Source organism: Pelophylax lessonae (assembly GCF_965119305.1).
Source record: "Pelophylax lessonae genome assembly, chromosome: 1".
NCBI lineage: Eukaryota > Metazoa > Chordata > Amphibia > Anura > Ranidae > Pelophylax > Pelophylax lessonae.
In genome coordinates, this window is record NC_138768.1 from 692,615,333 (window position 1) to 692,628,895 (window position 13,563).

The following is a 13,563-nucleotide window of genomic DNA, read 5'->3' on the forward strand; positions in this document are numbered from 1 at the left end:
CTATAGGCTGATTGCCTCCATGCCACGCCACATTGATACAGTTATTTATGCAAAAGGAGCCCCGACCAAGTATTAAGTGCATACTATGCTATAAATGGACATGCTTTTCAGTAAGCCAACATTTGTGTATTAAAAATCCATTTTTTTTTTGGTCTTATGTAATGTTCTTATTTTCTGAGTTACTGAATTTTGGGTTTTCACTAGCTGTAAGCGATAATCATCAAAATTAAAAGAAAGAAATGCTTGAAATAAGTAAGTTCCCAGCTGTGTGAACTAATTAACTAGTTAATTAAAAACAAAAACAAGGAACTCTTACCTTGCTGCTCTTCTGGTTTCTAAAAAGATTTTCTATCATGTGATGTCAAAACTAAAGCCATATTTACGCCTGTACTTTCTGTGAACATGCCCTAAATGGGTGAAAAACGCACGTGCTTGCTGTACCAGTAACTGTTAAAGGCACCGCAAACACAGCTAGGAAATGCGTGTTTTATCACATGACAAAATGCACGACACATGCATCAAAAAGTGCACAACGTTCACCATCTGGAAAGGTCATTCGTAGGGCAGCCCATGCAAGTCGATAGGCTGCCTAATACTGTTACACAAAAATTGTGCCAAAAAAAACCACATTACTGCAATGCACAGGTGTAAATGGGACTTAAAGCTGGCCATGCATGGATTTAGAATTGACCAGTTTAGCAAATCTAGATTTAGATCCATGTGTAGCCCTCTCTGTTCAACAGAAGCCAGTTTGATGACCATTCGAATGGTCCTGCTGGAAAACAAGCGATCAGCGCATGCAGTACTGATCAGTGTACTCTGAGGGTGGGGGAGTCCCGCTGTCAGAATACAAAGACACAGCAAGGAGTATTTCCCCATCCACCTTCAATATTAGGATGAGGAAATGAATTCTGTTTTTTTGTTCAGCCGAAGCAGTTGTTGTTTTATTCTGCAATAGCAATCAATCAGAATCCCTTTTGTATGGCTCTGAAGTAGGCAGTGTAAAACTGATTGGTTGCTGTGGGTCAGTGCTATATTTAAGGACAAGCATTTTATAATGTAATGTTGACTAAGATGTGTTAAACAAAACTGCACTCTATCTTGTAAAAAGTTTACATTGGTAGCTTTTTTATGATAGTATCCCCATGTTTACAGGGAGCTGGGACAGATGAAAACTGCCTCATTGATATTTTAGCAACAAGAACAACACCAGATATATTTCAGTTGAAGGAAGCTTATTTAATGCGTGAGTATTCTTTCAATGTGGTTTATGCAACATAATTATTTTTCACCGGATTAGCCTCCACGCACACTAGACGCTCAAAAACCGCTGAAAAAAATATTTTGCATTTTTTGCTAGCGTTTGGATCGTTTGGATTTGCAGTGTTTAGGATCGTTTTCACAGTGTTTAGGAGCGTTAGCATTTTTGTTAAGGATCGGGCAGCCGCCGGCATCCTTAACAACCAGTGTCAGCGGGGTTCAATGTACAATGAACCCCATATTCATTCACATGGGGGGGGGGGTGCTTCCAGATTTTGATAAGAAACTCCTGGGCCAGGGTTGTGGGGAAGAGGCCCTTGTCCTCATCAACATGGGGGGACAAGGTGTTTTGGGGAGCCAGAAATGTCCCTGCCCCAAACCACCACCCATCTTAGGGCATGTGGCTTGGTATGGTTCGGATGGGGGGGGGGCGTTCGCTTGTCCCCACACTTTCCTGGCCTGCCAGGCTGCATGTCTCAGATAAGAGTCTGGTATGGATTTTGGGTGGGACCCCGCACCATTTTTTTTTTTTACATTTTGCCATGTGGTTTCCCTTAAAATCAGTACCAGACCGAAAGGGCCTGGTATGGATTGGGGAATGACCCCCACGCAGTTATTTTTTTCCATTTTTTTTTTTTTGCCAGCATATATTATGTTTATGTTGGTCTGTGATTGCAGCGCTGCTTCAAAGTGTTAACGTGCATAAATAATCTAAAATACCAAAGAAATTCAATAGTGCAAAATAAATAGATATTTCATACTATAAAAATTCATAAAGTGCAATTAATGCTGTGCTAAAAAAATAGTGCAAAATAGCTTATTAAATATCATCAAAAAACAAGTGCATGAATTATTGCTAATAAAAAAATCCAATATGATAGTCCTTTTTTCAAATTATATGGTGCTGGTGCTCATCCGTGCTGCTTGTGGGGTCTCCCCCTTCGTATTTCTACTTACCACAATGTGGCTTATACAAAGCAGGAAGTGATAGCCATGGTAATCCTTGGAATCATTGGTGTTTGCTAGAAATCCATAAGAATCCTTTTCCACTTAAGATGTTCCCAAGTGTCCTCATAAAAAGAAAAGGCTTTCCATAGTGAAGACCGTTTAAAATTTCAATTTATTTAAGATAAAAGACAATGGGATACTCACAAACATCATAAAACAACAGACATGTAGATGTGCACTCGGCTCGGTGGTTAGCTGCTCCTGCAGCGTGCGCCTCACCGACCGGATATCATGTGACAGCCCGCTCGGCCAATGGCTAGACGCGTTTCGCTGTTGAACACAGCGTCATCTGTAGCTAGCTAGCCGAGTCTGTCACTATGCTTTAAATAGTCATACATTATGCGTCTCTTCCGGTTATCGCTACTATATTACTTAATTATTTGTGTATTTCACTTGGCTACCTATTGTAATGCTTTATTGTTATCTCGTGGCTGAAATCAATCTCGAATTTATATTTAAAAAAAAGGATGATTTATATTGTAGTTAGGATCGTTATGTAAGCCGATTCTAATGGATACACTGCCCTCTAGAGACCACATGAAGGATTTACTCTCTCAGAGCAACATGTCTTCCGGGTTTACTATAATTTATCCTTTGGTTTGATATCGTCTACTCTCATAAGTGCCAAAAATACAATTTAATAAATATCTATTACATTCTCATGATAAGTGAAGGAAAGTATATAGGTAAACAGTGTAAGTGTATAGAAATGCTAGTATTTCATTAAGTTATTTCATTACATATACTGCCACCTGTCGGTGGAAGCTATGATAGTTCCTATACTATTTAATGTGTGTATGCCACCATACACCATCCAATACTGTCCGATCTATGTTTATTTTATATATATCTAAATATGGGATGTATAGGTTTATTTAAAATAGTTCCAAGCTTATATTCAATATGATCATTACAAATTCATATAAAAATATCTGTTAAAATATTAAATTATTAAAATCTATAAAATTGCTTAAAAATCATTTATAAAACAATTGATGTCAATTTCAACATTTAGTCCCTTCGGCGTCATGCTATCAAGTTTATGGATCCACCATGTCTCATTTTGGGAAATGGCTCTTTTCATGTTGGTGCCTCGCCAGTGTTTTTCTATGGTGTCTATACCACAAAATTTCAGTTTGCTTGGATCCTTGTTATGGTGAATTCTAAAGTGGTTTGATAGGCTGTGCTTTTTGAAACCTTTTTTGATGTTAGCTACATGCTCTCTTAATCTTATCCACAACTCTCTTGTGGTGCGTCCTATGTATTGGAGTCCACATTCACATTCCAATAGATAGGTGACGTGAGTACTTCTACATGTTATAAATTTATTTATTTTGAACTTTTGACCTGTGACTGTGGATTTAAATTCAGTTTCTTTTCTAGACTTGTTATTCTTTTTGCATGTGCGACAAATAACACATTCACCACATCTGTAATATCCTTTTTGGTCCAAAAATGTTACCATTTTTTTAGGTGGATCAGGGATGTTTTTAGCTATTATATCTTTTAAAATCGGGGGTCTTCTGTAAATAAAATTCGTTTTTTTTGGTAAAATTTGGCTAAAAGTTGGATCTCTCATTAAAATCGGCCAATGTGTTTTAAAAACGTGTTCTAATTGTTTATATTGCCTATTGAAATCTGTACAGAAGGCTGTCTGGTAAGATTTTTCATTTTTTTTTCTTCTTAGTTTGTAAAAGTTCCTTGCGGTCCATAACGGTTACCTATTTCTGAATCTGCTGTAAGGTAGACGACTTGTAACCCTTGTCTTTGAACCTTTCTATTAGTGTTTTGGATTGTTCTAGAAAGTCTTGTTCAGTTTGGCAATTTCTTCTGATTCGAAGTAACTGGCCTTTGGGTACCGCTGATAACCATTTGGGATGGTAATTGCTGCTCATTGGGATGTAACTGTTCCTATCGGTACTTTTGAAGTACGTTTTTGTGGCCATCTGATTGTTACAGATGGCCACAAAAACATCCCTGATCCACCTAAAAAAATGGTAACATTTTTGGACCAAAAAGGATATTACAGATGTGGTGAATGTGTTATTTGTCGCACATGCAAAAAGAATAACAAGTCTAGAAAAGAAACTGAATTTAAATCCACAGTCATAGGTCAAAAGTTCAAAATAAATAAATTTATAACATGTAGAAGTACTCACGTCACCTATCTATTGAAATGTGAATGTGGACTCCAATACATAGGACGCACCACAAGAGAGTTGCGGATAAGATTAAGAGAGCATGTAGCTAACATCAAAAAAGGTTTCAAAAAGCACAGCCTATCAAACCACTTTAGAATTCACCATAACAAGGATCCAAGCAAACTGAAATTTTGTGGTATAGACACCATAGAAAAACACTGGCGAGGCACCAACATGAAAAGAGCCATTTCCCAAAATGAGACATGGTGGATCCATAAACTTGATAGCATGACGCCGAAGGGACTAAATGTTGAAATTGACATCAATTGTTTTATAAATGATTTTTAAGCAATTTTATAGATTTTAATAATTTAATATTTTAACATATTTTTATATGAATTTGTAATGATCATATTGAATATAAGCTTGGAACTATTTTAAATAAACCTATACATCCCATATTTAGATATATATAAAATAAACATAGATCGGACAGTATTGGAAGGTGTATGGTGGCATACACACATTAAATAGTATAGGAACTATCATAGCTTCCACCGACAGGTGGCAGTATATGTAATGAAATAACTTAGTGAAATACTAGCATTTCTATACACTTACACTGTTTACCTATATACTTTCCTTCACTTATCATGAGAATGTAATAGATATTTATTAAATTGTATTTTTGGCACTTATGAGAGTAGACGATATCAAACCAAAGGATAAATTATAGTAAACCCGGAAGAGATGTTGCTCTGAGAGAGTAAATCCTTCATGTGGTCTCTAGAGGGCAGTGTATCCATTAGAATCGGCTTACATAACGATCCTAACTACAATATAAATCATCCTTTTTTTTAAATATAAATTCGAGATTGATTTCAGCCACGAGATAACAATAAAGCATTACAATAGGTAGCCAAGTGAAATACTCAAATAATTAAGTAATATAGTAGCGATAACCGGAAGAGACGCATAATGTATGACTATTTAAAGCATAGTGACAGACTCGGCTAGCTAGCTACAGATGACGCTGTGTTCAACAGCGAAACGCGTCTAGCCATTGGCCGAGCGGGCTGTCACATGATATCCGGTCGGTGAGGCGCACGCTGCGGGAGCAGCTAACCACCGAGCCGAGTGCACATCTACATGTCTGTTGTTTTATGATGTTTGTGAGTATCCCGTTGTCTTTTATCTTAAATAAATTGAAGTTTTAAACGGTCTTCACTATGGAAAGCCTTTTCTTTTTATGAGGACACTTGGGAACATCTTAAGTGGAAAAGGATTCTTATGGATTTCTAGCAAACACCAATGATTCCAAGGATTACCATGGCTATCACTTCCTGCTTTGTATAAGCCACATTGTGGTAAGTAGAAATACGAAGGGGGAGACCCCACAAGCAGCACGGATGAGCACCAGCACCATATAATTTGAAAAAAGGACTATCGTATTGGATTTTTTATTAGCAATAATTCATGCACTTGTTTTTTGATGATATTTAATAAGCTATTTTGCACTATTTTTCAGCACAGCATTAATTGCACTTTATGAATTTTTATAGTATGAAATATCTATTTATTTTGCACTATTGAATTTCTTTGGTATTTTAGATTATTTATGCACGTTAACACTTTGAAGCAGCGCTGCAATCACAGACCAACATTTTAAAAAAGCACTTGCACTTTTTTATTGCAGCAGGCAGCTCATTTATTTAATTAATTAATTAAATTAATATATCATATTTATCACTATTTATTCACCATAAGCGCAAGGTTCACCAGTCTCACATATATTATGTTTACATTTAGCTATCAGCAGGGAACCCCACAGACAGCTAATGAGTCATCCGTTGTTACAGACGCGGCAGCCGGCTTGCTGGCTAGAAAAAAAATGCTGGAAACTGGTGCTTAACAGTGTTTAACAGCATTTAGGAGCTTCTTGGAGCTGTCAGCTTTTTTTAGCTGGCAAGCTGCTCCTGAAACCACACAATGTTTTTTTTCTGCTCCTAGAAGCTGAAGCTAGAAAGCTTACAATAGTGTGTATGGACACATAGAATAATACTATTTTCTTCTAGGGGCAGAAAAAAAAAAAAAGCTCAAACTAGCTGCTAGCAGCTTAAAAATAAGCTAGTGTGCATGGAGCCTAAAGAAAAACAGCTGTTTCCTAAATTAAAAAAAAACATATATATATATAAAGGTATATGATAGGTTGGCCAATGCCACCCAACATTACACAGTTCCCATGTAGAAGTGCTTTGAAGGTGTTCTGTTCCAAATGCCACTTTATGCATTGACATACCTACTTATACCCAGCCCCTGGATAGTGTGGTCACCTACTGAAATGGCAACATCCACAGGCACCTGGACTCTTTCATAAGACTCGGAAGTTGAATCCGATGCAAATTTACTTCAGCAATCGCAGTACAGAGGATATATTTCCAGTCTTTTAAAGTATATGAAGGCAATTACTTTCCGAAGCCCTGTCTCTGAAAAAATAACACTGACTGAGGGAATATGGAAAAAGTGGGGAGGGTCCAGCTAGGACTTAATTAAGTAGCACTAAACAGAAGGGAATGACAGAGGTAGATACCAAAATCACAATAGTAAGCAAGTTGCATGTCCCAAAATAGCCACCAGATGTCAGCATACTACAAAGTAATAACAAACTAATGCAGTTCAATAGAACATAGAAAAATTTCAAGAAAGTGGGGCAGAACACGATGAGTTTCTGAGCATGAGATTTATCAGCCAACAATGTGCAGCTCCAGGCATTCTATGAACCGTGTAGTTGCTCACAGATCGGTCTGCCTATCTGCGGCCAGCAGCTACCTTACTGCTCAAATGGCTTGTTGTCTGTTGAAAGGAGTGATGGTGCAGACATAAATGGGCAGGTTTATAATAAAAATCCCCTTTGCAAATGTCTCAACATTTGTGCAAGCGTAATAAATAATTTCCATGATGTTTGTAATATGTGTGTGTAATAGTTTCCTCGTTGCCTTTCGTTGGGTGAATGTAACATTCTCTAACATTCTATCTTAAAAAAAAAAACAACTTAAGAACATTTCACCATAAAAGTTAATAGGCTAAGAACATTCGACCGGCAGGGGACATAAAATGGGGGAGACATCTGCATTTTGTCGCCACGAAAAAATGGGTGCTCAACTGAACAAATTTGATGATGCAGAGTGAAGTGAAACATTTAGCAGCTTCCTCCTGGTTGTTAGGGAGCTGGCGTTCTAACAATCAGAGACTCATTCCTAATAAACCAATGACTATAAACGTCTTCCCTGCACTAAGTGAATATGTTACACTTTAAAAACACTCCTGCTGCTGCTCATCACTCTGTGACTCAATAGATAAAATAACAATGCCACAGCACAAGAAATAGTGCAACACCCCCGAATTAAAAAGTGCTAACACATTTAGCTGATGAATATACTAATAAACAGAATCCATATTCCCATAAAGTTGTATAAAAAATACAAAAATTGTTTTTCAAAAATTATATAAACAAGCAAGTGTTTAGTGCAGTGTTAATTTTGGCAGCAAATTTCAATTTAGTTTTAGTCTTAGTCTTAGGACTAAAATGGCATTTTAGTTTTAGTCCCATTTTAGTCTTCTGCAAGTGTTTTAGTTTTAGTTGTATTTAGTCGACTAAAACTCCAGTACATTTTAGTCGACTAAAACGTCCTACATTTTAGTCGACTAAAACGTCCTACATTTTAGTCGACTAAAACTCATTTTTGTCATCTATAATCAAATGGGTGTAGTTCAATTGTAATTTGTAATGCATTATTTAAGCATTTCTCTACAATTTCCAAACTCATTATATACTACTGCTGGTCCTGGAGTGAAAAATCTAATATGTTATTATTTATGGTATTAAGCTTTGAGCATGCACCAATTTTGGCAGCAAATTTTGATTTAGTTTTAGTTATAGTCTTTTGACTCAAATGCCATTTTAGTTTTTGTCGTATTTTAGTCATCTGAATTGTTTTAGTTTTAGTCGTATTTTAGTCGACTAAAATTGTGTTAATTTAGTCAACGAAAACGTTTTAGTCGGTTTTAGTCGACGAAATTAACACTGGTTTAGTGAAAGTTTTTGGAAAAAGTGCTCTTAATCCAAAGTGTCCAAGTGACTTTTGTGCAACGTGGCTTTGATTCACACCCCCCAAAGTGAATTCACTTACCAGACAGTGTGGACCCCTGGGCAATATTGCATAGGGGTCTAAAAGGTAGTAACTGGTAAGTTCGATGGGTAGGGATCCTTGGATGTATTCTGCCGTTCAATGCTCAGGATGGAAGACAAAGAAGAGCCAAATAGTGTAATATGTTTGAGCTTTTAATTTAATATAAATAGAGAAATTACACTTACAATGGTTGAGGAGTAATATCGCATGTAGAAATTACAATTGGTTGGTCTCCTGATGGCTGGTAACCTTATGATACTGTGGACATAGCGGCATGCGTTCCACCACACTTCTGCATGCATTCCACTAGCCCGTCTTACGTCTTTACTGAAAGGCCAGAATCCACGCCGATGCGTTTCACCCCTCCCAGTGGGCGTTGTCACAGATGTCTATGAAAAAAGGTTTTGCCTATAGTTCTACTATATGAGTAATGTATTTTGTGTGATATTATATTAAAATGATTTTCACCAGATATTTATTTAGAAAATTGTTAACTGTTCTTAATTGTTAGAAGGATGAAAATGTAATTGCTTTTAATGTTTCATTAAAGAATTTGCATGCATTTAAAAAAACGCATGTGTGATGTTTAGAGAAATTGTTTCTCTTCCAGAATATGGATGCAGTCTGGACCAAGACCTTTACTCAGAAACCTCAGGACATTTTAGAGATTGTTTAATAAATCTGGCCCAGGTATTGTACTCTGTATGGTTTGAATAATATATACATCAAAGCTACATAACTCGTTTATACATTTCTTGCTATATGGCACTGTGTTACTTAAACTGACGCGCAGTTGTGCGATGCTGTACCCATTTTATGCCTTTTTTTACCCACAAATAGAGCTTTCTTTTGATGGTACTTGATCCCCTTTGTGGTTTTTATTTGTTGTGCTATCAACAAAAAAAAACTGACAATTTTGAAAAAAAAAAACATCTTTTTTTACTTTCTGCTATACAACATATCCAATAAAAAAATGGAAAAAAATCAAAAATGTCTTCATCAATTTTGACCAAAGTGTATGCTGCTACATATTTTTGGTAAAAAAAATCTCAAAAAAACATATACTGATTGGTTTGCGCAAAAGTTATAGGGTCTTCAAACTATGTGATAGATTTATGGAATTTTTTTTTTTTTTTTTTTTTACTAGCAGTGACGGCGATCAGCGACTTATAGTGGGACTGCGACATTGCAGTGGACAAATCTGACACTATGTGACACTTTTTGGCGACCTGTGATACTAATACAGTGATCAGTGCTAAAAATATTCACTATCACTGTACTAATGACACTGGCTGGGAAGGGGATAACATCAGGGGCGATCAAAGAGTTAATTGTGTGCCTAACCTGTGCTTGTGTATACTGTGTGAGGTGCTTGAACTATGGGAAGGCAGAAATCGATGTTCCTGGTTTGCAGGAACACAGGATCACAACCTTCCCTTCTCACAGACCGCCGTTCTCCCTTTGTCCCGAACAATCAGTGTATACTGGCGGATTGACTCTCGCTATGTCTAATCACAGCGGGAGCAGGTCACCGATGGCCCGCATAAGCGCCCCAGATCCGGAAGTGCAGGATCACATACAATTTCAATATCCTGTCAAGGTGGATTATACCTTGTTTTTTTATTGTTATCAAAGGAAAACCGGCCCAAAATAGTAAAAAAAAAAAAATGTAGCTGTATATTTGTTGCTATTATCAAAATTTACCACCAAAGAACAACCTAAAATAAATCTCCGCGATACCACATATGTGTATGTTAGTTGTTGTTTGTACCCGTAGCAGGGCCCAGAAACAATGGTGCACATTTTGCTTTTTTTTTTTGTCCTTCCTAAAAAAAAAACTGACCCCGACACTAACTGACACTGATACTAATTCGAATTGAAAAGGATTGTCTATACTGATACTAATTCATTTTTTTTTTAAATCTACTGAAAATATGCTGGCCATGACCTTTGACCCTGGCTGTGACCTTCGACTTCGACCCTAACACTAACCCTGGCAAACCTTTTTCTTGTTATATTTTTCTTTATTTTTTCTTCTTTATTTACATTTTTTTTAAAACACTTTTTTCTATTCAGAGCTTCTCTTTAAACACAGGGGTGGGCTCACATTGACTGATCACTATGATAGCCAATCAGAGGCTATCACAGTAATCAGGTGAACTAGAACCAGGAGTCCCAGGCACCAATCGTTAGTACGAGGCTCTGGGCTCTTGGAGCCTGGAGTCTGTGCTGGGAGGTATACATATACGCGGCCCCTACAGACAATGACCCACTTCCGTGAGGCCACATGTATGGCACGGTCGGCGGGAAGGGGTTTATAAAATACATTTTTACCTTTAGTAACACTTTAAACCCAAAACCAAAAATGTAATATGTTGCATTTCTTTTTTAGGCTTTTTCCCCTCTGTTTTCATCTGGTGATCTGACCAGTAATACACCTCCTGTATTAGAGTGCCCCTTACTAGGTGTAGGAGCACAGGAGCACCTTTGGAAATCTGGGGAGAAATCTGTTAAATGTACTAGCAGATTTAAAGGAGTAGTATAGTCAAAGCTTTATTGGCTATACTTCTCTTATGGATCATATGAGTGCAGGTCGTTCTGCACTCCTGTGATACATTTTCAACTGACAGCAAGCTGAAGCCCGCTGTTGGCTGACGTCACAGGGCTGCATCAGGCTCTGGAAAGATCCCGATGATATGGTAGGGATTCACCCAGATGCCTTGATCGGCACCTGGCTCACCCTCTCATTGATCTGCTGAGAGCCTGAGCCAGCCCCTCCCTCCCTCTCCACAGCCCAGTGCTTCAGTGAGTGCTGGAGGGGCAGAGCAGAGAGCCAGTGACTGACAGTCTTAGCACTCTGCTCAGAGTGAAGGGGAACAACTTAGTGATCAGCAGTGTTAAATTGCTCAGTTCTCACTACAAAGCTGGTGGGGGACAGATGCAGCGTCAGATCGATGCTGCATCCACCTAGGTACTGTATGTATAAATGCATCTATCTAGGTGAGTATAAATGTTTGGTTTTTTGAAAGCCATACTTTTTTTTTAAGTTGCCCATACATTTTTTTCTTCACTAAGCCATCAGGTGAATGAAAAAATTTACCCAATTCCCCCATCCACATATTCAAAGTAGATAGGGGAATTCTACTCTATGAGCAATTGTATTCTCACAGTGGGGAGACTTCCCTGCCACCAGAATACACTGATCAGTGCTGCAGACTAAAGCCTGGAGGGTTGGTCAAGTGGCTAAAATCAGAGAGGGTGGTTATACAGAAGTCGATCAGACTGATGCTGCATCCACCTAGGTAAGTATGATTCTTGAAAAAAAAATGATTCCCAAACTTCTCTTTAAATACTGCATAAGCCTGGAATCTGAACATCAGAATACCATTGTGGCCTTAGCCGATGTACGACAAAATAAAAGGTTCTTTTATCGCCTTCTCTTTAGAGCAGCATATTCTTAGCTTTCTTTTGCTCTGGCTTAATTTTGCAATTTGAAGAAAAGTGCAATGCCTGGCACTTCTGGGTATGGGTGAGCATCTGACTCACTCATCCTCACCTATGTGGCAATGCTAGGTGTCTTCTAACTGGGGCTGAGGTAGGACAGTATAGCTCTTTGCATCTATAGTAAATCTGGGCACAGATAGATAGAAATTTGTATTAAACTTCTTAGGAAAAGTTTTAGGAAAATCCATATGAAAACTCTCAGAACATTTAAATGTCATACAAAAGATTTTACAGTAAAACCTTGGATTGCGAGCATAATTTGCTTGTAATCCAAAGCACTCATATATCAAAGCAAATTTCCCTATAAGAAATAATGGAAACTCAGATTATTTATTCTACAACCATTTATTCATAAATCCTTCAGTCTATAGTCCATATAAAAAGATTATAGCAATGTGACTTCAAGGCAACTTCGAGGCAACTTCATGGAATGCCTGGGTAATCTTCCTGTAATGTGTAACGCTCCTGCGTTTTATGTATAATGTGGATTTACAGCTGCAGAAATATTCCACTTCAGTAGTCATGTAGAGAAACGCTGAGACACCAATCCCAACTCCCAAGACTCATCATGTGTGGATAGTCTCAATTCAGCAAGTAAATACACACACTCAATAAGATGTTCCTAGAGTGACTTATATGTATAGTAATATAGTGATGATAGGCTGAAGAGACAGGTTGGGTAGAGATGATAGATGACAGACACTTGAAAGGAATGTTCTTAAAAGTAAGATAGTAGCAGATGGGATGCAGATAGGTTTAGCAATCATGTATGGTAGCAGATGATAGAGTAGCAGGTGAACATACAGGATAGACCAACCCAGTGCAAGAGCAGATGGTATTAGGCTCAAGAGCTAGCAATCTTAGTTAGTGCAGATGTAGTAATAGTCCTTAGTATACAGAGCTAGATAGTGTAAGCTTTAGTATGAAGGTTATAGAGGTTTCCCCTGTGGGGTACTTATCACTAGTAGCAATGTAGTAGAGGAGAGGTTCGGCAAGAGCGGATGATCCGGTAACGGGATACAGGGATCAGCAGCGTGGTTCCGAAAGCGAGGTATGCTTGCAAGCATAAGAGCTTCAAGGCAGATTATGCGGCGGCACAAGACAAGGTAAGCATCAAGGCACATCTAGGCACACAGCAGGTTGAACGAACACATGTGAGTGAAAGCTGGTGATTTAAATAGCTGTTCAGTCCGGCGCCTCATGATGATGTCAGCACTCTTAAAGGGAAACACACCTATATGTGCTTCATCTATCTAGGTAGATGGAACGCACCCGGAAATGATGTGATAGGAGGCACTGAGAGTGCCAGAACCTTACATAATGTCGGATCCAAATCACATCAAGTAAGATGAGGATCTTACTTAGGGCTCATGCACACTGCAGCTAAAAAAAAAAAAGCTGATTTTAAAGGCATTTGAGCTTCTATTTCAGCTTGAAGAAGCTTGTGCTTTTTTGTGCTC

General features: G+C 38.0%; 1 protein-coding gene across 1 annotated transcript in view; it reads left to right on the top strand.

Moving 5' to 3' along the window:
* Positions 1-13,563, top strand: part of ANXA10 (annexin A10) — a 94,070-nt gene that overhangs the window by 41,778 nt on the left and 38,729 nt on the right. The window contains exons 5-6 of the mRNA XM_082246224.1: positions 1,156-1,246; positions 9,210-9,289. Coding sequence (XP_082102350.1) covers positions 1,156-1,246; positions 9,210-9,289 — 171 coding nt within the window. The remainder of the gene's footprint in view (positions 1-1,155; positions 1,247-9,209; positions 9,290-13,563) is intronic.